This window comes from Vulpes lagopus, chromosome 10, assembly GCF_018345385.1.
Source record: "Vulpes lagopus strain Blue_001 chromosome 10, ASM1834538v1, whole genome shotgun sequence".
NCBI lineage: Eukaryota > Metazoa > Chordata > Mammalia > Carnivora > Canidae > Vulpes > Vulpes lagopus.
In genome coordinates, this window is record NC_054833.1 from 15,211,013 (window position 1) to 15,234,536 (window position 23,524).

Consider the following 23,524-nt stretch of genomic DNA (forward strand, 5'->3'; position numbering starts at 1 on the left):
TGTAGTTGGGTTTCCTGCCACATGACCTGATCACAGGCTACCACTGACACCTCACAAAAACCATTCATGGCCTTGGCAGAGACAGAACTGGGAAGGACAGGTGAGCTTGTCTACAGCATACTCAAATGTCTCAGCTGGGGTGTCTAGGTGGCTCAGTCAGTTGATTGCTTGACCGTGGCTTGAGTCATAATCTCAGGGTCCTAGGACCGAGCTCCACAATGGACTCTGTGCTCATGGAGTCTGCTTGACCCTCTCTCCATCTCCCCATACTTGTTTGTGCACACTGTCTCCCTCAAATAAATAAATAAAATCTTAAAAAAAAATGTCTCAGCTGGCAAGGTCTCAGGTTTCAGGAAACATAGAGAAGCTGCTTTAGTTTGAGTAAAAGTGATTATTTCAGAAATCTCCCCAGGAAAAACTGGTAAAGCAGGAGAACCATGAAGGTAAGGAGCAGGCAAAGGTGTGCTACCAAAGTCCTAGAGTGGCTAGCTTGGTAACCACAGGGGAGCCTGGAGTCAGTGTCGGCCCCCTTCCAAAGCTGTCCTGGAGGGGTGACACAGGAGCTGCAGATTTTATACCTCTGAATCTGTCAGCCATTGGTTCAGTGCTGCTCCCAGGGAACATCCATTCCCAGACACTGCCTGTTCTCTGGGCACAGAGGCTAAAGGATTCCTATAGCCTGAGCACAGTCTACCAACAAAGAGACACTGGTTCTGGCCTTAGGAAATAGAAGCATACAGGTGGAGCTCAGTGCGAAGTGGAAATGTGGGCACCCTTTTTTTAAAAAGCAAAAGAAGGGAGCCATTAGAGGCACTATAAAATAAAAGCTTCCTTCCTTTCATCCACAGTCTCTCTTTTCACTTGTCATGGCTTGTTTTATTTTTTTTATTTTTTTTTAATTTGCTATTTCATGCCACTCTAAGTAAAGGAAAATTTAAATTTTAAATTATTAGCATGAAATCTTACCTTTCATCTCTACATTGTGCGGTGCTGGTTTTAAATGCAAATATAAGGGCATTTAACTCATATGCTAATCACCAAAATTACACAATTTGCATATTTTGTTCTTACCATAACACTGGAAAAGCTGCACAACACTAACTCAGCTGCTTTTATGTCATCTCTTGATTGTGCACATTGTACTAGCAGTCTTTACCTTTGAGTAAGGAAGGATAGAAAGAAAAGGAGCTAGTGGTTGACCAGGGCAGAGAAGCAACATGAGTAAGAGAGGACAAAGGGTTTCTTGGTCATTGGTGTTTCTTAGCATGCCATCCCTTCCTTTCTGTGTTGGAAGCGAGTTTGAGTTCAAAAGGAAAGCATGGCCTCTGGGGGCAGCCGGTGTCCCTCCCACTCCCTGGCTCACCCGCTGTTGGACAAAGCACACTCACCTCGCAGCATTTACTTTGAATCTCCAACAACTGCCACACACTGTGAGCCCACTGGAATCCTGCGTTCACGGCAAGAATGGAATGGTGAGAAAAGGCAGACATGCATACTGTAAGCATCTTCTCTGTTCTGTGCGTGCTCTGTTGTCCCAACAGAGTCCACTTACAAAATATAACTCCAATGAAGAAACCATTCAGAATTTTAATATGGTGACAGCAAAGCCTTTAAGCCCAGCCTGGGGTCCTTCTAAGCGTGATCATTCACACCATGATGATGGTCCTGCAAGCAGGAAGAGAGCATGCCATAAGAATGCTAAAGAGATTCCAGGGCACGTGGGTAGAGCAGGAAGAAAGAAAACTAGGAAGCCAGGCCTGAGCACAGGGCAGCCTGTGCAGGAGGAGCCCAGGCAACCAAAGAGAGTGGTTCCCAGAGGTTACAGCCCCAGAGAACAAGTCATGTCAGGAAAGAGGAGACACGAAGAAGCAGGGGATCAAGTGGAGGGAATAAAGCCAGAGAGCTGGTTAACCAAGAAACCAAACTGGAAGCACTGGGAGAAGTCCATGGAGTGAAGCAGAGGATCACATAGGGGAGTAAGAAAGATATTAGCAAAGGGTTCTCATAAACCGGTGGCCATTTGGATCTGATCACATCCCCGAATGCTGAGTGCCCTCCTGGCATCCGTCATAGGGCTGGGAGGTACTTCTCCTGGGGCCTGCACTGAGCTCCTTAGAGGGGCAAGCCCTGTCGGACAGTGTGGCCTCTCAGTTGCTTCTCACTGCCCTACCCTCCCGGTAAGAAACGAGACAACTGCCAGGAGCGAGGTGGCCTCCTCCCTCTCCTGTGGAGGGCAACACTCTCTCCTCCAAAGCCTTAGGAATGCTTCCCCCCTCATTTCATTGTGAAAATGAGCAGGAAACTGGCTCCATTGAGCAGGGGACATGGGGAGTGGTTAATGGTGACCAGCCAGCTTGCAGGATGCTGGGTCCCGTCATTCATCTGTAAGACTTTTCAATACAGTAGCAGGAGGTTGTCACTTGGAAGGTGTTTAATGGCCTGGAGGCCTCTTTCTGTCACCCATGACTCAGTCTTCTGTGTTATAGCAGGGTTCTAAACTGGGGTACTAGTAACACTGGAAGCCAGATAATTCTCTGTGTGAGAAACTGTCCTGTGCACCATGAGATAGTTATAACACAGCATCGTTAGCCTCTGCCCACTGGATACCAGTAGTATCTCCCAGTTATGACAATCAAAAATGTTCCCAGACATTGGCCAGAGTGCCCTGGGGGATGTAATGATCCTTGGTAGTCAGTGATTTAGAGCATGTGGTCCCACCCCCATTGAGGACCCACCTGTAAAGACACCACTTCCACCATATGCTCTTAGCTAACTTATTTCATATTTATATGAGCCCAGAGCTGCTTTTCTGAAAGTGTCCATTTATCACCTCGTCTTCCCAATAGCACGATATCCCCCACTCCTGGGTATGTTAGTAGGGCCTTAGCAGGTAGAAAAGCCACTTGGTGGGTAAGTCTCCATGTTCTGTGTCCATCCAAAAGGAGTTACAAAGGAGCCTTTGATAAGTGCTGCAAAGCACATACATCTCAAGGTCTACAAAGATGGCTTGAGTGCACCCTCCCTTTTCTCTCTCTCATAGGGTAAGTGTACTAATAGCTAGCAAGAGCTCAGTATTTGCCAGCCTTGTCATATGCCTTACCTCATTTAATCCGCAAAAAGAAAAACATATAACTCCTATAGAATAAGATATCCATTTTTACATGTGGGGAAATGAGGCTGGTGGTTAATAAGTAGCTTGCCCAAGACCAGCCTGGGAGTAAATGGACTTAAACTCCAGTGTTTTGGCTGCTTATCTAAGACTCTTTCACTTCTACAAATGCCTCTTAATTTTAGTGCACACAGGAATCAACTGGAAATGGTGGGGGGCGGGCGGGTGGGATTGTGAAAAATGCAGGTTCCCAGACCTCCTCCACAGGGATGTAGTAGATAGCTCTAGAACAGATCCTAAGAATCAGGATCTTAAACAGGTATTTCCAGTGATTCTAATGCAGGTAATCTAAAAAATCCTTGGCCTTCCCTGGAATCTTTGCCCACCTTGGCTAGATCATGAAAAACTTGGATCAGCCCAAAAGTTGGATGTCTGCATTCTTTAGCTTTCAAATAGTCTGGGAAAACAAAGGGTACAAGACATCTCAGTATGATGTGTTTCCAGGAAAAAATGTCAGCAAACCATAAGAAGAATAATATTTGGAGGGCTAGGTCCCATTAGAATTCAGCAAATGCTCCAGAAGATCTCCTGAGGCCCAGATCTAGTGTAAGTGGGAAAAAATGGCAGAGGCAGGTTAGAGTTTCAGACTTGAGTTTCTCCTAGCTCCCTGGAGAGCCCCAAAAGAAAACCTGCAGAGAAACCTGAAACGCTGCCCATTGTGCCTGCCATTTGTTTGCAAGCAATTGTGTGTCTGCCCTACAAACCTCACTGGGTTCATGGTAGTTTAAAATCTGTCTCTGTGCTGCAACGTACCTAGCCATGCCCTCACGGCGTACATGGAGAAGTCGGTGCCTCGGAGCCATGACCTCAGTGGCCACTCGAACCACTGGGCCTAGTGGCTTTGGCTTTTATTTGATGAGCTGCAGCTTCAGGAGACAGCCAGAGCCAATTCCTCCACTGAGGCCCTGATTCTGGCACAGCTGTTGTTTTTAATTGTTCTTCCATGAGCCCAGCTCTTCGAGAAGGCCAAACCCTATTTACAATGTACCTCAATCCTCTGGATGATTCAGAAGATGGCCAGACTGTCAACTCACCAAGAACTCAACTCCAGAAGGAACAAGGTTCAGAAAAGACGGGCCTACCATCTATGGAGTTTACACACCTTTCCCCACTGGGAGGGGAGCTGCTGGGAACCGGGTCATTATGTCATAGGGCCTTGCGTGTGTGGTAATCACAGAGCTGGCTACGCACGGAGACTGCACGTAACCTGAGGACCAACATTCCCAGTGGTCTTCCCAGGTGCAAGGTTTTCCTCCTTGACAGGGAAGGAACCTGAGCAGTATTCCGTGGGCATGATCTGTGCTCGCTCTCTTCCTCTGTCAGGGGTCCTGGCACCTGAGCCGGCCACCTCGTCACTGGAGAGATGGTCTCTGCTCATGGGAGAGCATGCTTCAGCAGAGTCACCCCGCTGCACAGGTGGAACGGTGTCCTGATGGTCTCCTCCCCTTTGTCCTAACGTCATGCTCATTGGGTGACCACCACCTTCCAGGCTCACCCCGAAATGGGGAAGGGGCTTCCTGGAACGACACTGTGGTTATTGGAGATTTCTTGACTCCATTTAATACACTGGAGGTTTAAGCTCTGAGCATGGGCAGGCCAGATGAGAAAATTCGGAAGATCGGCACAAATTCATATTTCTGTCAGAAACATGAAGCCAAAGTCCTTCTGCTGGCAGAGCAGGACATGTCCCCTGTCCATGGAGAAGGGGCACTGGTGTTTCATCCGTGGGACCCATAGCAGTAGTGTAGACCGGATGACATCCATCCGTTAGGATGGTGGAAAAGTCGAGGTGGATGTCATGCTTGGAACCTGCAGTCAGGGGCGTCTGACCTGGCTCTTGGAGGAGGGGCTGTTTGCTTGTCATTTCCTTGAAATGATGAGGACAAATGGGCCTTTCCCACCCGTGCATTAACCCTCAGAGGGTTCCACTCTGCAGAGATTCCATAGAGATTCCACTCCTGCAGGCCAGTCTCCCGGGCCCTGCTTGAAGTGTTTAGCAAAATAAAAATACAGGACACCCAATTAAAGTTGAATTTCAGGGATGCCTGGTGGCTCAGTGGTTGAGCACCTGCCTTTGGCCCAGGGCGTGATCCTGGAGTCCCAGGATCGAGTCCCGCATCGGGCTCCCTGCATGGAGCCTGCTTCTCCCTCTGCCTGTGTCTCTGCCTCTCTCTGTGTGTCTCTCATGAGTAAATAAATAAAATATTTTAAAAAAATAAATAAAAAATAAAGTTGAATTTCAGGTAAATAATGAATGATCCTGAACGTAGTTTGTAGTATGTATTTTTGGTATACAAATTATTCACTGTTTATCTGAAGTTCAAATTTACCTAGATGTTCCTATATGTCCCCAACAGTGCCTGCTGGAGTCCAAATGAACTCGCAGGTTGTTTTCTTCAGGCCCTATCATGGGTAATGAGGCTGAGAAACCTGCTCCCTTATGAACATCTATCTTAAAGGAAATAGCAATTTAAGGTTTCTATACCTTAGTATGAGTTTTGAGTCACTGTTTTCTCCCTCTCTCTCAGACACACTGATATTTTAAGCCTGTCCTCCAGGGCTGAATATTGAGGAAGAGTAGACTATCCACAGGGAAGGAATCTCCAGTCTCCTTTCTATAATGTTTCACAGAGTTTCAAGTTCCTCTCATCTTCATCCATCAAAGGAAAGGCTGTTGTATGAAGTGGACGTAGCTGGAGATGGTGGAGGTTCTAGGTCTTCCCTGATTCCTGACACCAGGGGATAGTGGGGCGTGATGAGGGAGGAAGCCACGAAGCCACGATGCTATGGCCACAGCCAGACCCTGTCCCTAAGTGTCAGTGGGTTGGGTTTTTTTTTTTTCGTTTTGGGTTTTTTTCCTCAAGAAACAAGAACCCCAAATATTTTCTTTACTAAGTAAGAATAACCAGCTAAGAGTCTGATGAAATAAAGGTTTGTCTCTGTTGATAGCCATGGAATCGCTTCCTTCTCTCCCCCCTCTCCCTCTCTCTCTTTCTTTTGAATAGTTGACAATACATAGTATAGCATTTTTTTTAAAATCTTGTAAGAATTATGCAGTGAAAGTGTTCTTCCTACGCCTGTCTCCCATCTAAGCAGCCTGCTTCTCCGCACCCCTGCCACACACACACACACACACGCACAAATAAACCACTGGCATGAACTTATTCCTTCTTTTTCCCGAGTTTTTTTTTTCTTTCGATGTATACACATATGAGCAAATTCGAAGAGATGTCATCATCCCCCAAATGATAACCTGAGAACCCCATTGGTCTGTACCTTGCTCTTGACACTTACCGTCGTATCTTAGAGTTCTTTCCCCACATGAGCACCTTATTCATTTTTTCACATCATAATACACCAATTGTGCAGGTTCACATGATTTATCTAATCAATTCTACATTAACAGACATTTTGGGTGCTCTTACCAACAATGTTTTACCAAGGGCCCTTGTGCTAGGTCTTTTTGCCCCTGTGCAAGTGTATCTGTTACATTTTTTTGTACAAGTGTACCTATAGCATACACGTCTGCAAATGGCATTGCTGGGAATGGATCTATGCCCGTGTAATCCTGACAGATTCGGACAAATCACCTGTCATAAGCATTGTGCTAACCATACTCTGCCAACAATTGTAAAGGGTGTGGCAGTCGCTGTTTGCCACCAGCTCCTGGGGCTTTCCTGGAATAAGGAAGGGGTGAGAGAGTATGGGTGGTTTTTAATAAAAACACTGAGTTCCCCACTGAATGTCCATGGCTATTATCATTGAAATTCTTAAACTTGAGGGTTTTTTTTTAAAGATTATTTATTTGTTATTTGAGAGAGAAAGAGAGAGAGTATAAGCGGGGGGAGCAGCACTGGGAGAGGGAGAAGGAGACTCCCCATTGAGCCCACGCGGGGCTCAATCCTAGGACTCCAGACCATGACCTGAGCCAAAGGCAGACGCTTAACCTACGGAGCCACCCAGGCGCCCCTTGAGTTTTTATTATACAACCCAAGGACAGAATGTTTTTATGTTATTTTAAAATAATGAATACATTAGGACATTTTTGGCTGTATGGATTAAATAAAATACAGGTCAACTCCAGCATGGTGTGGGGTGGCAAGCGCTAGTGGGAAAGGAAAGGAGGTGGTTCATTGTAAGGACAAGGCCACTGCTCATGATGCTAGAGGTAGAAATGCAGTCATGCTTCCAAGTTCACACGTGGAGAGGGGCTGTGTGAGTGACTCAGTGTCTAGAGGTAGGGGTGGGGGTGGAGGACTTTGAGTCTAATGTTGGGTCAGGTGCTCATCTCATGTCCAGGCAGCAGTGAACTTTATAAAGCCTGACCATGCTGTTCACACCGAAATCTGGAACCCACCTTTCTGAGTGAGCAGGACAACCGGGGGCATCCTTCTGAGTTGGGGAAATGTTTCAAATGGCATCTGCCACAACCACAAATAAAACGGTTTATTGGGCAGCCCGGGTGGCTCAGCAGTTTAGCACCATCTCTGGCCCAAGGTGTGATCCTGGAGACCTGGGATCGAGTCCCACGTCGGGCTTCCTGCATGGAGCCTGCTTCTCCCTCTGCTTGTGTCTCTATCTCTGTGTGTGTCTCTCTTGAATAAATAAATAAAATATTTTTTAAAAAACGGTTTATCACTACCACTTTAATATTATAATGGAAAAGATTATAAAAAAATAGAGCGAAAACAAAATAAATTCTACATGCCCAATAAACCTCTCATTTAAATCACTCAGTGGTTTCTGAGGCTATCCCATCGCTGGGTCAGAAACGAACTGGGTATGAACTGGGCAAATTCTCCCCTCTGTCTCAGCTTCTATTCATCAAGAAGTTTCCTAAAAGCTGGGTTACCAAAGATCTCTAGAGTAAAACAAAGAAAAAAATTTTTTTGCCATTTTTTAAAAAAATAAAAGCTCCTCTTTTGTGAGTATAAAACAAACAAACAAACAAACAAACAAAAAAACCCACCAGATCTTAGGGCTGGCCCATAGGGCATATTTCAAAGTGATGTGTAATGTCACTTTAGAAAAGTGAGCTGTTTCTTCTTTTTTCAACCTAAAGATAAAATGGCCAGAGAAAAAGCAACAGCCAAGTCTCTGAGTAATCTTACTGAGGGGTTCAATTTTCTAAGCATGACCTTATGCTAGCAACGGCTCCTAAGTAACGAGAAAACAAGCCAAGCTAGGAAGTCCTGCTTTTATGAGACAAAACCTCCAAGACAGCAAAGTCTGAAGGCTGATTCTAGTTACATAACACTGATGAGTCATTGATGTCATCAGATATTACAGACAGTCAGACGGTCACCCGCCCTCTCCCGTTGTCTTCAAAGCACGTAGGCTATTGAGGACCCGTTCATCCCACACCTTTCACTCTCCCTTCCTTCTGATGTTTTTTCCTTTTCTTTTCTTTCATTCTGTGCTGTATTAGTCAGGGTCCTCCACAGAAACAGAAGTAGTAGCATGGATATATATATATATATATATATATATATACACACACACACACACATACGTATATTATATATATATATATATAGTTTTAAAAGTGGCTCATGCAAATATGGAGATGGAGAAGTTTTAAGTACTGTATTCTATTTATTGAAAAAAATCTCCACATAAGGGAGGCACCTCAGTCAGTTAAGCACCTGACTCTTCATTTCGGCTCAGGTCATGATCTCAGGGTCCTAAGATCAAGCCCCAAGGTGGGCTTTGCATTCAAAGCAGAGTCTTCTTGAGATTTTCTTTCTCCCTCTTTCTCTGCCCCTCCTCCCATTTGCATTCTCCCTCTCTAAAATAAGTATGTCTTTTTTTTTTTGAACTCTCCAAATGTATTTATTCTTCAGTCGTAAGTACGTCTTAAAAAATATTGCACATAAGTGAACCTGAACAGTTAAAACCCGTGTTATTTAAGCATCAGCTGTATATATAACTGCTTACGGATTTTCTTTTTTTTTTTTTTTAAATTTATTTTATTTATTTATGATAGGCACACAGTGAGAGAGAGAGAGAGGCAGAGACACAGCCAGAGGGAGAAGCAGGCTCCATGGACCGGGAGCCTGACGTGGGATTCGATCCCGAGTCTCCAGGATCGTGCCCTGGGCCAAAGGCAGGCGCCAAACCGCTGCGCCACCCAGGGATCCCTGCTTACGGATTTTCTCCCCACATGACATCCCCCACGAGACTGGAACCTAACGCGTCACATTAAATTCATCATTTCTCAGCTACTTAATTCTTAATTTTGTCTTTCTCAGAACAGTACTATCATCTACCCAATCTCCTCCACTTCTATCTTCAAGATGTTTATTATAAACACCTCTTCTCCCTCAGCTTCTAGCTCCAATCGGATATTATACTTTATCCATTGACTTGCTAAATAGCCACTTGCTCTCATCTTCATTGTTTCTGTCTTGAGCTTAATCCAGACTCTCTCATTTCTCATCTGGATTCTAGCACCGCTCTGCAATGGATTTCATGGCACCTCCACGCCAGGCATCTTTCCAATTCATCCATGTGATTTTTATGACAAAGAAACGTGATTGAGTTACTTACCAGTCAAAACCTTCCAAGGCTCTTCCGTTGCCTTGAAGATAATGTGAGATGAAAATGTCACTGGTCCAGTGGCGACACAATGAGTTAAGATGGGGGTGACTGAGATGTGGCCGCATGGTGGAGAGGGGAGAGCAGGACATCTTAAGGAGCTAGAAAGGACAAGGCCCCATCACTGATGAGATGTGGGCAGTGAGAAGAAGCGAAGTGCTGAGAAAACCTCTCCATTTCTGCCTTGGATGACTGAATGAATCACTATTCCATTCTCCGAGGGTGGGAAGAGAGACCGTTCTTTCTTTGTGGCAAGTTGCATTACCTGGATGGGGCGCCATGTCGGGGGACGTGAGCCTTCAGGAAACCTGAAGGTTTGGGTGGGGATGAGTCAAAGCCTGGTAAAGAAGAAGAAGCAAAAATTAATACCAGATGGGGAACAAAGGCAGTTGCAAGCCCCTGTAAACAGTCAGCGTCCAAGAACTCCACAGGAGTGGAAGATGCAGCAAACAATGTCCTCTCTTCTGCTAAGAGATTCCTGAAAATTTGCTGGCAAAGACCAGGAAAAAAAATCAGGGCCATGAGCTCCGCAAGACATTACCTAAGCACAGAAGAGTTATAAGGACTTGTAACTCTGACTTCCACCCTCACTTATTTCATGATCATTGCCATGCCCTTTTACTTGGTCAGGGTTTTGGCTGTCCTGTGGAATATCTTGATGTTTGTAGAAAATCTTCAAATTTGGATTACTTTGTTGCTATGCCCTCAGGCTGCACATTTGGATGTGCACTTGGATGAACAGACAACCCTGTTCATCTCACTCTCTTTCCTGAGTCTGACCCATTTCAGACAGAGAGAAGGCTTGTCTTGTCAAGCTCTGAAACATACCTGAGAATTTCCAACTCACTTAAAAGCCCATCCCTTCCAGGGATCATTCCGAAAGAACCGAGGTCGCTGGGAAAGCTACACCCCAACAACATTTAAATTGCTTGCATTGAGCCAAACCACCCAACTGGAATGTTTAGCCAAGTGCAAGTGTGTCCAATGCATTAAGGTATTAAATCCCCTACAAATTCTTCTTTGGCCTGGCCTGATGAGACCACTGGTATTTATTTACTATTTTTACACAAATGGAAAAAATATATACCATAACTAAAAAGAAGTTTCGTAGGTAACCTGGTTAGAATCCTAAATGGGGCCCAAGAGGAGACTGAAGGACACAATCCTTCTGCCAAAACACAGCACATACTCTGACTTTTTGCTCTGCAAGCAGGTGGCTGATGGGCTGTTTTATGAAGAGTTTAATTAACTCTGTCTTTCTGTCTTAGTTACCTACCAAAATGACCTGTGAGGATCCCAGTGTGGTTGGAGGCCTCCATCGGCTGGCAAGCAACATCTTAGCAAGGCTCCACAGCCCAGGGAAATGCAATTCCCAAGGAAGACAGCTTAGTCAGTGTGTAGTTGTAAGAGGCCTCTATGTCAGGGGCTGTCGGTGGCCAGACAGTGGACAGCCACCATGCTCCACTGAGTACAATGGGCCCCGGCCTAGAATTGCCCTTAGGCAGAACCACAAGGGGCACCCAGCTGGCTTTAGCCCTTGCCCTATTCCTTCTGCTCCTCTTCTGGGATAGTATTGCCCAGCCCCTGATGAGAATCTTTCTGACACCTTTGCCCATAAATCTGATCCAGGTCAGGCTCCATTCTCTCAGGACACTCCCCAGGTAGTGAAGGTGTGACATCTCTGATGTGCACAGCTGATAAATGCTTCGCTTCTGTGCATTTTAATTAAATAGCACTACAATTTCAGCATCCCCTTCAAGGCCTTATCTCAAAGGCACAGCCACGTGGAAATATTGTGATATTTCCTATCAGGATCAGGCTGAGAGACAGAGACAGAGAAAGATGGACACAATTTTTGGTCAATCATGCATTTCCTGGTGCCCCACCAATTACACATCCAGGTGATAACCTATATGAGATATGGAATATCATGGACATGATTTTGTCTGACACTTCATTTATGCAGGATGAAACTGGAACTGAGAAATAGTTGAGTTGCCCAAAGTCACCCATCTAGGACTGGGACCCAGGTCTCTTGATTTCCAGGGCACTTCCTGCCATGAACATTGCCAGTTGCATATGGCCAACTGGAAGGCAGAGAAGGTTGGAGAACCTGGTTTATCCTAGTAGCTACCCAGGTGCTTTCCCATCAAGGATCCCATTAGGGGTCCTTAAAAATAAGGATCAGATACCAACTAGAGAAACATCCAGGGAGAAAGAAGAAAAATGTAGACTCAGTCCACTGGCTTCCATGTAGGAATTGAAATGATTTGCCAGGAACCAGGAACCTTGCTTGACTATTCTGAGGGGGCCATAGAGCTGTGTTCCTCCACGGTGCTTATCCGATCCCACAGATAACTATTCCACAAGCAGAAACCCTGCCACGCCTAGGTCAAGAGCACCGTCCCCTCTTAATCTGTGTTTGTGGATTCTACTCCACTCACCCCTTCCCTTAGAAAGAAGTTCTATTTCATTCCTCTCACCAAGAATTCTCACGGACCTTCAGGGACTCTACTTTAGCATTCAATAAGGGCTAACTGAGCACCCACTGTGTACCAGCTAGGTCTTGCAGAAACAAAGATGAGCACCTACAGTGATTCTCCTTAAGAGCTCATCATCGGAAGGTCTGGTTCATGCACAAGTGCTCCCTTGCACATGGCCTTAGAGCCCCAGGTGGACAGTAAGCATATTTCAAAACCCCCAAATTCTAACCTAGGGTGCCCCCGCAAAGATCACTTTTCTAATCTCTGAATGTTTTACATGAGCATCTTTAAAAGGCTTAAAAATTAAATTGCATTAGGCAGTCTTATCAAATCTCTTTCCCTTAAGAAAAAGTAAATTTTATTAAGTCAAGCTTTTTAAAGAATAATCTGGGCAATATGTTCATCAAACCCATATGCTTTCATTTGCAAAATCTTATAACATAGTCTATTGCTGTGAGAAAGGATCTGAGATATCACCTAAGCCAGGAGATTTAAAGTTTGCATTTTATTTTTCAAACAGTAAAACGCTTTTTTAAGCGAAATATTACCAAGAGTTCCAAATTGTAAACCAGTTATCACTGGAACTGCTGTGGTCAAAGACAAGGTGCAGAGCTCAGAACCCTCCCTCTCACATCCACCACCTCTGCTCCTGCAGAATATAGAGCTGCCCACCCCAAAACTGATAATCTGACTATTCCTGTGTCCCAAGTGAAGAAAGTGAGATCCAGCGAGAGTATGACTTCATTTTAACTCATTATATCTTCAGTGACCCTATTTCCAAATAAGGTCACATTCTGAAATAGAATTTGGAGAGGGAGACACAATCCAACCTCTAGCACTGCTTCTTGCCCTATTTGGATGAGATTCTTAGCCAAGCTAAGGTTCTTAAGGGAGAGACATGAGCCTATCTGACAACTCCAAGGAGAAGTCAGGAGAGAGAGAGAAAGAGAGAGAGAGAACGCATAGTGAGATGTTCCTGAGTAGGCATTGAGGCCAGATAGAGGGATACACTTGGGCCCAAGAGAAGACGCTTCCTTTATTGTCACAAGGAGACAAGAAGGAGAAAGGGATGAGTCTGGATGCAAAATGAATCCACAGATGAGGAGGAGGGACATGGAGAAAGTTCCTGGAGGCGGCTCTAGGTTTCTTTATGAAGCAGGAGGATTAACTGCCTATGGGGCCTGACGGTGGAGTTGGGAACCTGGGCTCAGTAGAGGGACTGGTGCTAAAACCAGGGACTTGAGAGTGGAGAAAGTCTGAAACAGACCTGTGCATCATGGACAACAGCCAGCCGAGTCAAGCATAAGCATCACCTTGTCATTACAGGAGAGGACCTATTATTAGAATAGAAAAGTGGAGAAATGGGAGGGTGAGCTTACCTGGGGAACAGAGAAGGGCTGGCTGACATAACAAGAGCCCAGATGGCACTGGTCATCACGAGTGTAGAGTGGCACCATCTGCAGGGTGTGGGGTTTTTCCAGCAATGCTCAACAGCTGGGTGATTGATGTAGAGAAAGTAAACAGTTGAGTACATTCAGAGCTGGCCTTTGGCTGGGAGGATGCATTAAAAGGACAAAGGCATAAGGAGGTTGAGGATATAGGCAAGAGGAAAGTGCAGTGAGAACGCTCAGGGACCAAGTAGACGAAGAAGAAAGTGGGCTGTGAGGAGGCTAGGCTCATGGCTGCAGAAGAGGCGCGTGCAAGTCCCTTGCTTTCTGTTGACCAGAGCACATGGCTATTGCCACCTCCTGGAGGAACAGATGCTGCCAGATGTGGCATGCTAATGAGCTGCGAGCTGACGGCCTTCCTCAGCTCATATTCCTCTTCTGGGGTGGCCCCAACAGGCCCCAGCTAGACAATTCCACAATTTGTGCCCAGTGCTGCCACAGCGGTCAGAGCATGCTCTGGAGACACACACACCTCTATGAAAGGAAAAGGTCAATACCAACTGCATGGCTAGGGGGGTGGTTTACTCCCCCTGCCCCCAGGTCGCTCTGCTAATCAGCATTATTTCAAAATGCTGTGTGGGCCAACCCTGTCGGCTTGGATTTTTTCTTTCTTTCTTTCTTTCTTTCTTTCTTTCTTTCTTTCTTTCTTTCTTTCTTTCTTTCTTTCTTTCTTCTTTCTTTCTTTCTTTCTTTCTTTCTTTCTTTCTTTCTTTCTTTCTTTTTCTTTCTTTTTCTTTATTTATTTTTTGGCTTGGATTTTCTTACTGTGAATCTTCCAAGGCTACAGATCTTCTCTTAGTTGCCATATTTCAAATGAAAACCATGGATATTACTATAAAGTAGTAGTGTCCTTATTATTATGCACTTCCACTGATGTTAGCAGCAATTTGAAACTCTAAGTTCTTAGAATCACTTTAGTATCTTCTGACACAAATCAAGAGGAGAAAAAGAAAAAGAAAAAAAAGAAAAACCTCTTGAGGAGGATACTAAAATATTCCTAGCACAGAATGGGTAAAACTAAAAAGAAATTACAAACGTTGTCAGGAGCAGCAGGATGTCTCATACCCTGCTGGTGAGAATATAAATTAGTACAAACTCTTTGGAAAACAATTTGGCCTTTTCCAGTAAAGTTGAAGAAATGTGTATCTATCCAAATTCCATTCTTAGGTATATGGACAATAGAAATGGATGAAGGTCTCCCCAGCAGTATCTTTCATAATGGCCTCATGCTGAAGACAACTCACATGTCCCTCAACATTAAAATGGATAGATAACAACACAATGAAATACTATATGGCAATAAAAAATTGCAAACTATAGTTGCCGACAATAACATGGATGAATTTCATGAACATAATGCTAGGTAGAAAAAGTTAATATATAAGAGTATATACTGTGGAATCTATTTATTCAGAGTTCAAAAATAGGGAAAAGTGACTGTAGGGTTTTGGAATGCAGACTCAAAGGGGTAAAGTATAAAGAAAGGCAAGGAGGGGATTACCAAAATAGGCAGGATCATGACCTTTAGGCAGGCTCACCCCTAACATTTGTGGGGCTTAAATGGAGAACTGTATATCATAGTCATAGGCTTAAATATTTTATTTTATTTAAGATTTTATTTATTTATTCATAAGAGACACGCAGAGAGTCAGAGACACAGGCAGAGGGAGAAGCAGGCTCCCTCTGGGGAGCCTGATGTGAGACTTGATCCCAGGACCCCGGGATCATGCCCTGAGCCAAAGGCAGATGCTCAACCACTGAACAACCCAGGCGCCCTGGCCTAAATATTTTAAAGTAAACTAAACTAGCACTAGATTGAATAAAAGCTATTTTATCCTCCTACCTCGACAAATGTATCTTCATGGCAACCTGGAAGACCAGGTTGGATCCTAGAATACTTGGATTGCTTAGAGCTTCTCCCTGGAATGTGTGGCACAAGAAGAGGTGGCCCCCAGACTCCCGGACCATCCACCTTTTCTTCCCATCCTCTGTTCCATCCCATACCTCAAGGGCCTTTGTGTCCATGTACGTTCATCCATAGCCTCCTACAAATATCTGCCCCTGGGCCACCCCTTGGGCAGGTGGACCTGAGGAAGAGGCCAGGGAAGACCTGGAAGTGGACTCAGAATCATTTGGACAGGGAATCCAAATGTCCTGGTACTTGGTGCATGATCTAGAAAGGGAGACATGGGTTCTAGGTGGACATGACCTCTTGGCCTCAAAGAATCCTCTCCCCTTGGAAAGGGACATCAGTGGAGGAAATCTAGAAGCCCAAAACCACAAGGCCCAACATACGGCCCCCTGCAAGAGGCTCAAGGCAGGACTGCCTTTGAAAAATTAGAAAGGAAGACAAACCATTAGAAATTCCTGACTCTGGGAAACAAACAGAGGCTTGCTGGAGGGGAGGTGGGGAGGGTGGGATAACTGGGTAACAGGCATTAAGGAGAGCATGTGATGTGATGAGCACTGGGTGTTATACTATATGTTGGCAAATCGAATTTAAATTTAAATTTAATTAATTTTTTTTAAAAAAAGAAAGGGGTTGTATTGGGAAGGGCATCTGGAAAACTTTGGGGTCCTGACAGCATGCTGTGCTTTAACCTGGAAGGCAATTTATGACAATTTATTCAGCTCTACAGTTGTTTTTTTCTATGTGTGTTACATTTCACAAAGAAGAATTAATGAAATCTATCTATCTATCTATCTTTCTATCAATCTATCCATCTATATTTCTATCAAGCCTAGTACTGTTGTTTACGGGATCCTCACACTTTGGGCAGTTAAAATGCCTCAAGGCACGAGTACCTCAGGGGGAAATGGATAGAATTCTGGAAACATAGTGACTCTCACTGCTGGTTTGCTCCCCCACCTGGCGCTCAGATCCTCGGGTGACCATGGATAGGTCAGGCCGAGCAAATGAGTCATGGGCCTGTGTCCCCTTGCCTAGCCACTGCAAGTGCCTCAGAGAAAATTTACTTTGCCCCATCTTAGCCAAGATCTTAAATACTGTGTTTATCAAACCAAAATTACAGGAAGCTATTCCCATCCTAGCAGAAGTGAAAGGAGACCAACTCCCAACTCCCCTCTGTTTGGAAAGTGGTTCTAAAAAGACATCTCTTCCCCCTAAGGGCAGCTAGATAAATTCCTTACACAGTTTGCTGAGCTTCTACTATGTGCCAAACACAATCCTGATTTTTCTGCTCCACGTTTCCAAATACCCATTTGGCTTTGACTTCTCATTCTTGATAGGAAAAACATTTTGCTTTTACAAAGATTCAGATTCTCGGTTCTCAAAGAGATTTCTGTGCAGCCCATGTGTTTTAAATATTAGGATTTTTCTAAGAATATATATTTCAACAATGGTCCATAAGGATACACACACACACACACATGCACATGCACACACACACACACACACACACACACCATCCCAAAACTGAACTTTATAGCTCTGAGATCATGAAAGGGAAGTGAAGAACTGGCCTGTACTAACTGACCAAAAGCCCAGTCCATTTTTTCCCCAAAAATAAAATTCTGGGCTTCACATTTAAGCTGTTTAAAAGCCACACTGCCAAAGCACTAGTTTTCCTCATTTTAGGGAAACAAGAAAAGCATATGGCTTCAGTGACCTTCTCAAGCTGTTGATGAGAGGTAGTCAGGCACATCTGGTGGTTTCAAAATGATAAAAGCAACAACATAAAGGGGAATAATGAGGCAGAGGCACCTGGGTGGCTCAGGGGTTGAGCATCTTCCTTTGGCTCAGGGTGTGATCCTGGAGTCCTGGGATTGAGTCCTGCATCGGGCTCCCTGCAGGGAGCCTGCTTCTCTCTTTGCCTGAGTCTTTTCTCTCTCTGTGTGTCTCTCATGAATAAATAAATAAAATCTTTTTAAAAAGAGAAAGAAAGAAAGAAAGAAAGAAAGAAAGAAAGAAAGAAAGAAAGAAAGAAGAAAGAAAGAAAGAAAGAAAGAAAGAAAGAAAGAAAGAAAGAAAGAAAAAAAGAAAGAGAAGGAAGGAAGGAAGGAAGGAAGGAAGAAAGAAAGAAAGAAAGAAAGAAAGAAAGAAAGAAGAAAGAAAGAAAGAAAGAAAGAAAGAAAGAAAGAAAGAAAGAAAGAAAGAAAGAAAGAGGCAGTGGGTGGAAGGGTGAAAAGACAAGTTAAATCAATGACAGTCAACTACAGAACTAAAATTATAGACAATAGACAATGAAGAAATGTTCCCTTGTACCATTCTGCCCCAATAAGAAACACCTGGCAAATATCTACCCACCTCTCAAGACTCCACCCAAAGTTTACCCTCTCCCTCTTCTAGTGCCCTCACCAGCTCCACCTCACCTCCTATCAGGGTACCTGTAACATCTTATGGAACTGCATTTTTTTGGTTTGTCCTATTAGACTGTGGGGTCATTGAGGACAAGGTCATATTTTATGAAGCTCTGCAATTCCTGCTAACGAATGTGAAAGCACCATAAGTGCTTTCCTCGGTGGCATGATTGAACGAACAAATGAATGAATGATGGATTCCATTCATGGGACTATGGATCTGGCTTTTCCAACCGCTACGATGCAATCGTTAAGTGATAAAAAGTGTCTCTCAGCCTCTGCCAGAGTTTACCCACTTTCACATTTTAAACCTCTTTTCAGATTCAAGAAGCTGTGAATTTCGTACAGTCACCCACCGGCATGAGAAGATCGCGTGTTATTTAAGCAGAGTTATGAAAAGAAAGAAGCTGGGCAGCAGACTAAAACGGGAATTGTCTTTTCCAAGATCCAGAGCTCCGACATTCCTTGGCGTAACAGAGAGAAGCACCTGGGAAAATGTGGGCAAGGGTGAGTAGTGATGGGAAAAACGTACATTTCATGCACTTCCCTTTTGTCCCAACTGCTTGAGACAACACTCCAAATGGCATTCCACCCTCACTCAGGATTGTAACTAATATTTGGAATTAAAGGGCTACTTTCAGGCCACCCGATTTTGCTCTGGCAGGTGAATCTTTTGAGCTGGATACCCTGATGCCCACAGGAAATCCTCTTCCTTTCAATCTCAGGGAAGCAATCTTCTGGGATAAAAGGAGAATATTCCCCTTTGTATAACTAGTCCTTGAGCAAGCCTGGAAGTTATCCTCACTGACCTGTTCAGAAGCTGGTCGTCTAGGTTAGCTTAGCTAGTTCTCTGGCTCCAACCAGTATTAGATTGTTCCTTTTTCATTTAGCCATTCTGCCAGTCAGTTTGGCCTGAGGTGGAAATTCGGGTTAAAACGGTCCATTCACCTATCTTTTTAAAGGTTTTTTAAAGGTTTTATGGAAACTAAGTCAAAGAAAGGATATGGAATGCATCGGTTAATTGCCTTTTAATGGGAGCAAGTAGGATGGCTTGGTGTGGTGGCATTGGGGGTCAGGCAGAGCTGAGGCTTCACAGCTTCTGTGAGCCAGTTACTCGTCTCTTAATCTTTGTCTCTGAATTTATAAAATTTGAGCTAGGAAGATTGTCCTGAGGATGAAATGAGAAAATGCATATGAAGTAACTTGTGCTCAAAATTAGAAAGGTTAAGAGGTGCCTCAGTGGCACAGTCATGTGAGCGTCCGACTCTTGGTTTCTGCTCAGGTCATGATCATGAGATCAAGCCCTGCAATGGGCTCAGCACTCAGCATGGAGTCTGTTTGAGATTCTCTTCTTCCTCTATCCCTCCCCACCATGCTCTTTCTCTCCCTTCCTATCTTTCTGTCTCTGTCTCTGTCTCTCTCTCTCCAATAAATAAGTCTTTTTAAAAAAGAAGAAGAAGAGGGCAGCCAGGATGGCTCAGTGGTTTAGCACCACCTTCCACCCAGGGTGTGATCCTGGAGACCCAGGATGGAGTCCCATATCAGGCTCCCTGCATGGAGCCTGCTTCTCCCTCTGCCTATGTCTCTGCCTCTCTCTCTCTCTCTGTTCATGAATGAATAAATAAAATCTTTAAAAATTAATTAATTAATTTATTTATTTATTTAATTAAATGAAAAAGAAGAAGAAAGTTCAGTTCTTTTACATGCTGAGATTGACAATCTGTTGTCTATAACACATGGAGAACTAACCATCAGTACAAATAAGAAAGCAAGTAGGCAGTCATGTCAATCCAAAAAGGGCCCTATTTCATTTGCAGAAGAAAGGTTATAAGTAAGTAACGACCAATGTCTTTAAAAACATTTTGATGAGAAATAAAAGGATTTGCGTGGAAGTCTTTAAAAACCAGATTGCCCCTATCACTGCAATGTTTTAAAATAATGACCTCTTAAAAGTCCCCCTAGACCCAAGATCCCATGACAAAATCCATCCCAGAATTGGACACTTCAGAAGCTTCAAACCAAACCAAATGACAGTATCCCCGCCCCCTTATCTGGGGTTTCACTATACACAGTCTCAGCTACCCATGGTCAACCACATTCTGGAAGCAGATGATCTTCCTCCTGAGTAGTATCAGAAGATCAATAGTCATCCAACACCATGTCACAACACCTGCATCTCACATGGGCATTTGATCATCTCACACCATCACAGGAAGAAGGGTGACACTATGATATTTTGAGAGTGAGGAGACCACATTCACATAACTTTTTTACAGTTTATTGTTATAATTGTTCTATTTGATTCCTGTTATTGTTCATCTCTTGCTGTGTGTAATTAACAGATTAAACTTTATCACTGGCATGTACGTATGGGGAAAAGCATAGTTGTATATAAGGTGCAGTCCTCCGCGTTTTCCACCATCCTCTGTGGATCTTGGAATGTATGTTTCATGGAAAAGGGAGGATTACTGTACAAATTCAAATTGGAGCAAATTACATTTATTTGTGATTCAAGTCACTCGGCATGAATATTAATTTCTTAATGAAGACTGAAACAAAGTCTCTTTTCATTTTTTTAGACCTACCAAGTCAGTTTCACTAAGATGAGACAAAAAAAAAAAAAAGAAAGAAAAGAAAAAAAAAAAAAGAGAAGTTTGGCATTCTCAAATGCAAGCCAGTATTTCATTCCATTTGAGTTCCTGCAATGAACATTAGCCCTGTGGTATCTCAAATACATGTTGATTCTCAACTTTTGGTATTTTAGATCTGAAAACCAGACAACTCTATCACCTGAAATCTTTAAGTTGCTTTTGAATCATGTATGTTCAGAAAAAAAAAAATAGAATTATGTATGTTCAGAGTCCAGAAGTCCTTGAGGTCCTTACTTCCATCACTTCTGGTTGGGCTTTTCTTTTTTTTTTTTTTTTTCATTATTGAACTCTATGTTGATATTACACACACATGTACACACGTGTGTGTAACTTCACACCAGACTAAGTAGAATGGAAATATTTGGCAATTATTAGTATCACCTAACAGCAAAAAGGAGCATTGATTCCTTGTCATCAATGGTTTCTGGGGATACAACCCTACTGCTCTTTGGGGGGTAGTGTGCTGCTTCAAGATCCAGACCTGAAGCCATGTTGCCTGATTTGAATCCTACCCCTGCCGCTAACAAGTAGTAGGAACTTGAACAAGTTATTTAACCTCTGTGTGCCTCAGTTTCTTCATCTATAAAATGGGAATGAAAATAGCGCCTTTTTGGAGAGGTTGTTGTGACAATTAAGTATGCAAATTGCCTTTGACTGTGTTTGGCACATTTTAAACCCTGGACAGAGGCTTCCAGTGAAACCTGGAGTCATACAGCACAGAGGAAGTGAAGTCTACGTGGCTCAAAGGAGTCACTAAAGGCAGAAGATGGGAGAAGTAGAGTGTAAGGAAAGGCCTAGGGAGAGATTGAGCCTTTAGGAATCTGGGTCAGCCTAGACTTGGCTGCTCTCCTGAGCCCCCTGTGCTGTGATTGTCTGGTTTGGGGAGATGCAATGAAGATACACCCTGAGGTCACGGCCAGAAACATCCTTTCAGGAAACCTGTGCTAACCTTATAAATACTCTTAATAGTAAGTGCTTTACCAAAACACTCAGCAAGTGAAAGCAAGCCCTGAGCTAGCTAATGTGGAGGGAAGGTGGAGAGCCCATGTTCCCGAGGGTGGGGGGTGTAGGTGGCATCTGAGAGCTGCAGAGAGGCCGGGCAGCAGGTGGCCTTCCTTTGTGATTCTGTAGCAACCAGTGGCATGTTGGAGGCAGCTAGTTCCAGCTCCCCAGAGCTGACTGCGCGTCCTTCCCGGTGAATTCACATAGGTAACTTAACAGTGACCACAGAGTGGGTATTTACACCACAGAAATTGGCCAACTACAATTCAAGGTTGTTTCATTTTGTTTCACTGTCAGAGAGCTGGAAGGTAAACATTTCCCAGTGCACCACTGGTGATGATAGAGGGGCTGGCTCAGAAAAACAAGAATGCTGGGGGAGAAAAAAAAAAAGATCTTCTAAACTGCAAAACTGTTTCTTTGGCATTCCTTACTCTTCTCCTTTATACAAAGGCAGGAAGCTGGCAGTTGGACATGGTCTGTTATGATTTACCTAAAGAAAAAAAGTCCAGCTGGACTATTGCTTCGCAAATGGCCAAAACATGTTGACTGACAGGACTTGCAAATTTTGTCCTTTTTTTCCCATTAAATCCAAGTTCACCTCAGGTCCAAGTCATCATCAAACTGTGTATTTACACCTGCCATATGTTTATGAGGTCCTAAAAAGGGAGATGCAATAAAGAGGAGGAATTCACATATTGTTTTCTCAATATGACATATTTCAGGGAATATGAAAACTTTATGCACTGAGAATTATTACCTTTCCTCTTTACACTTAAAGGATAATTTAACTTGTTCAGATTTCCAGGTTGTTCCTTGAGAGTTAAGATGAAAGAATAGGGACTGAAAATGAAGAACACCTCTAAATCTGCCTTTGTTGGTCTGCGCAGGCGGCTGTGACAAGTACTGCACACTAATGGCTTAAGCAACAGAAATTTATGTTCTCACAGTCCTGGAGGCTAGAAGGCCAAGATCAAGGTGTGTCAGCAGCTATGGTTTCTCCAGAGGCCTACAGAAGGTTGCCTTCCTACTGTGTCCTCATATGGCCCTCCCTCCGAGTGTGTCTGTGTCCTAATCTCTTCTTGTTATAGGGACACCAGTCATATTGGATTAGGGCCCGCCTACATGTCCTCATTATACCTTGAATGCTCTTTTAAAGGCCAAATCCAAACCAACTCCTAAAAGACCAAATAGAGTCACATTCTCAGATTCTGTGGGCTAGGACTTGAAAGTATGAATTTGAAGAGGGACCCAATTAAGCCCATTACACTGCCCAAACATAACCATAATTTATCCACAAGGAAAATCGGATTTAACAACATCACAGGTCAAGTGCCCGGAGAAGCAGACTCTGGAGAGATGGAGGTTGGCATGCAGGGCATTATGGGAGGTGCTCTCGGGAATACCTGCAAGCAATGAAGGTAGCAGGATTAGGCAGGAGGGGAGCTGGACTATAGTAGAGTCGTAGTTAAGGCCCAGGCTGGCCTTATGGCCCTCCGAGCATGAGAGAATTGTCTGGAATGGAAGTAAGGGTGGTAGGCCTTTATACTCCTGCCTGGGCCAATCACGGGATGTGGTGGGGCGGGAGTGGCTGGGTGTGTGACATGCATGAAGAAGCTCTCTTCAGCTCAGGGCAATCTCAGGAGATTCAGTTGAGAGCCGTCGGTCACCTAAGCTTCGGGAGCTGACAGATGATTGGTTGCTCAGTCTCAAGTGGGGTCTCTGGTCAGTGTACTAGGTGTTCAAAGTATAAGGCAGCAGAACTCCCCCCGTGGATGAAGATTTACCATCATCTCCTTAAGAAATTTCTCATAATATCTCTCAGTAGATTAAAAGGTGACCTATTATGAACCCTAA

The 23,524-nt window shown here is 44.0% G+C and overlaps 1 protein-coding gene across 2 annotated transcripts in view; it reads left to right on the forward strand.

Moving 5' to 3' along the window:
• The window catches only part of NEDD9 (neural precursor cell expressed, developmentally down-regulated 9), a 186,722-nt gene that overhangs the window by 52,915 nt on the left and 110,283 nt on the right, over positions 1-23,524 (forward strand). For both annotated transcript variants that reach the window (XM_041770806.1, XM_041770807.1), the window contains exon 2: positions 18,339-18,524. In XM_041770806.1, coding sequence (XP_041626740.1) covers positions 18,513-18,524 — 12 coding nt within the window. In that variant the 5' untranslated portion in view covers positions 18,339-18,512. The remainder of the gene's footprint in view (positions 1-18,338; positions 18,525-23,524) is intronic.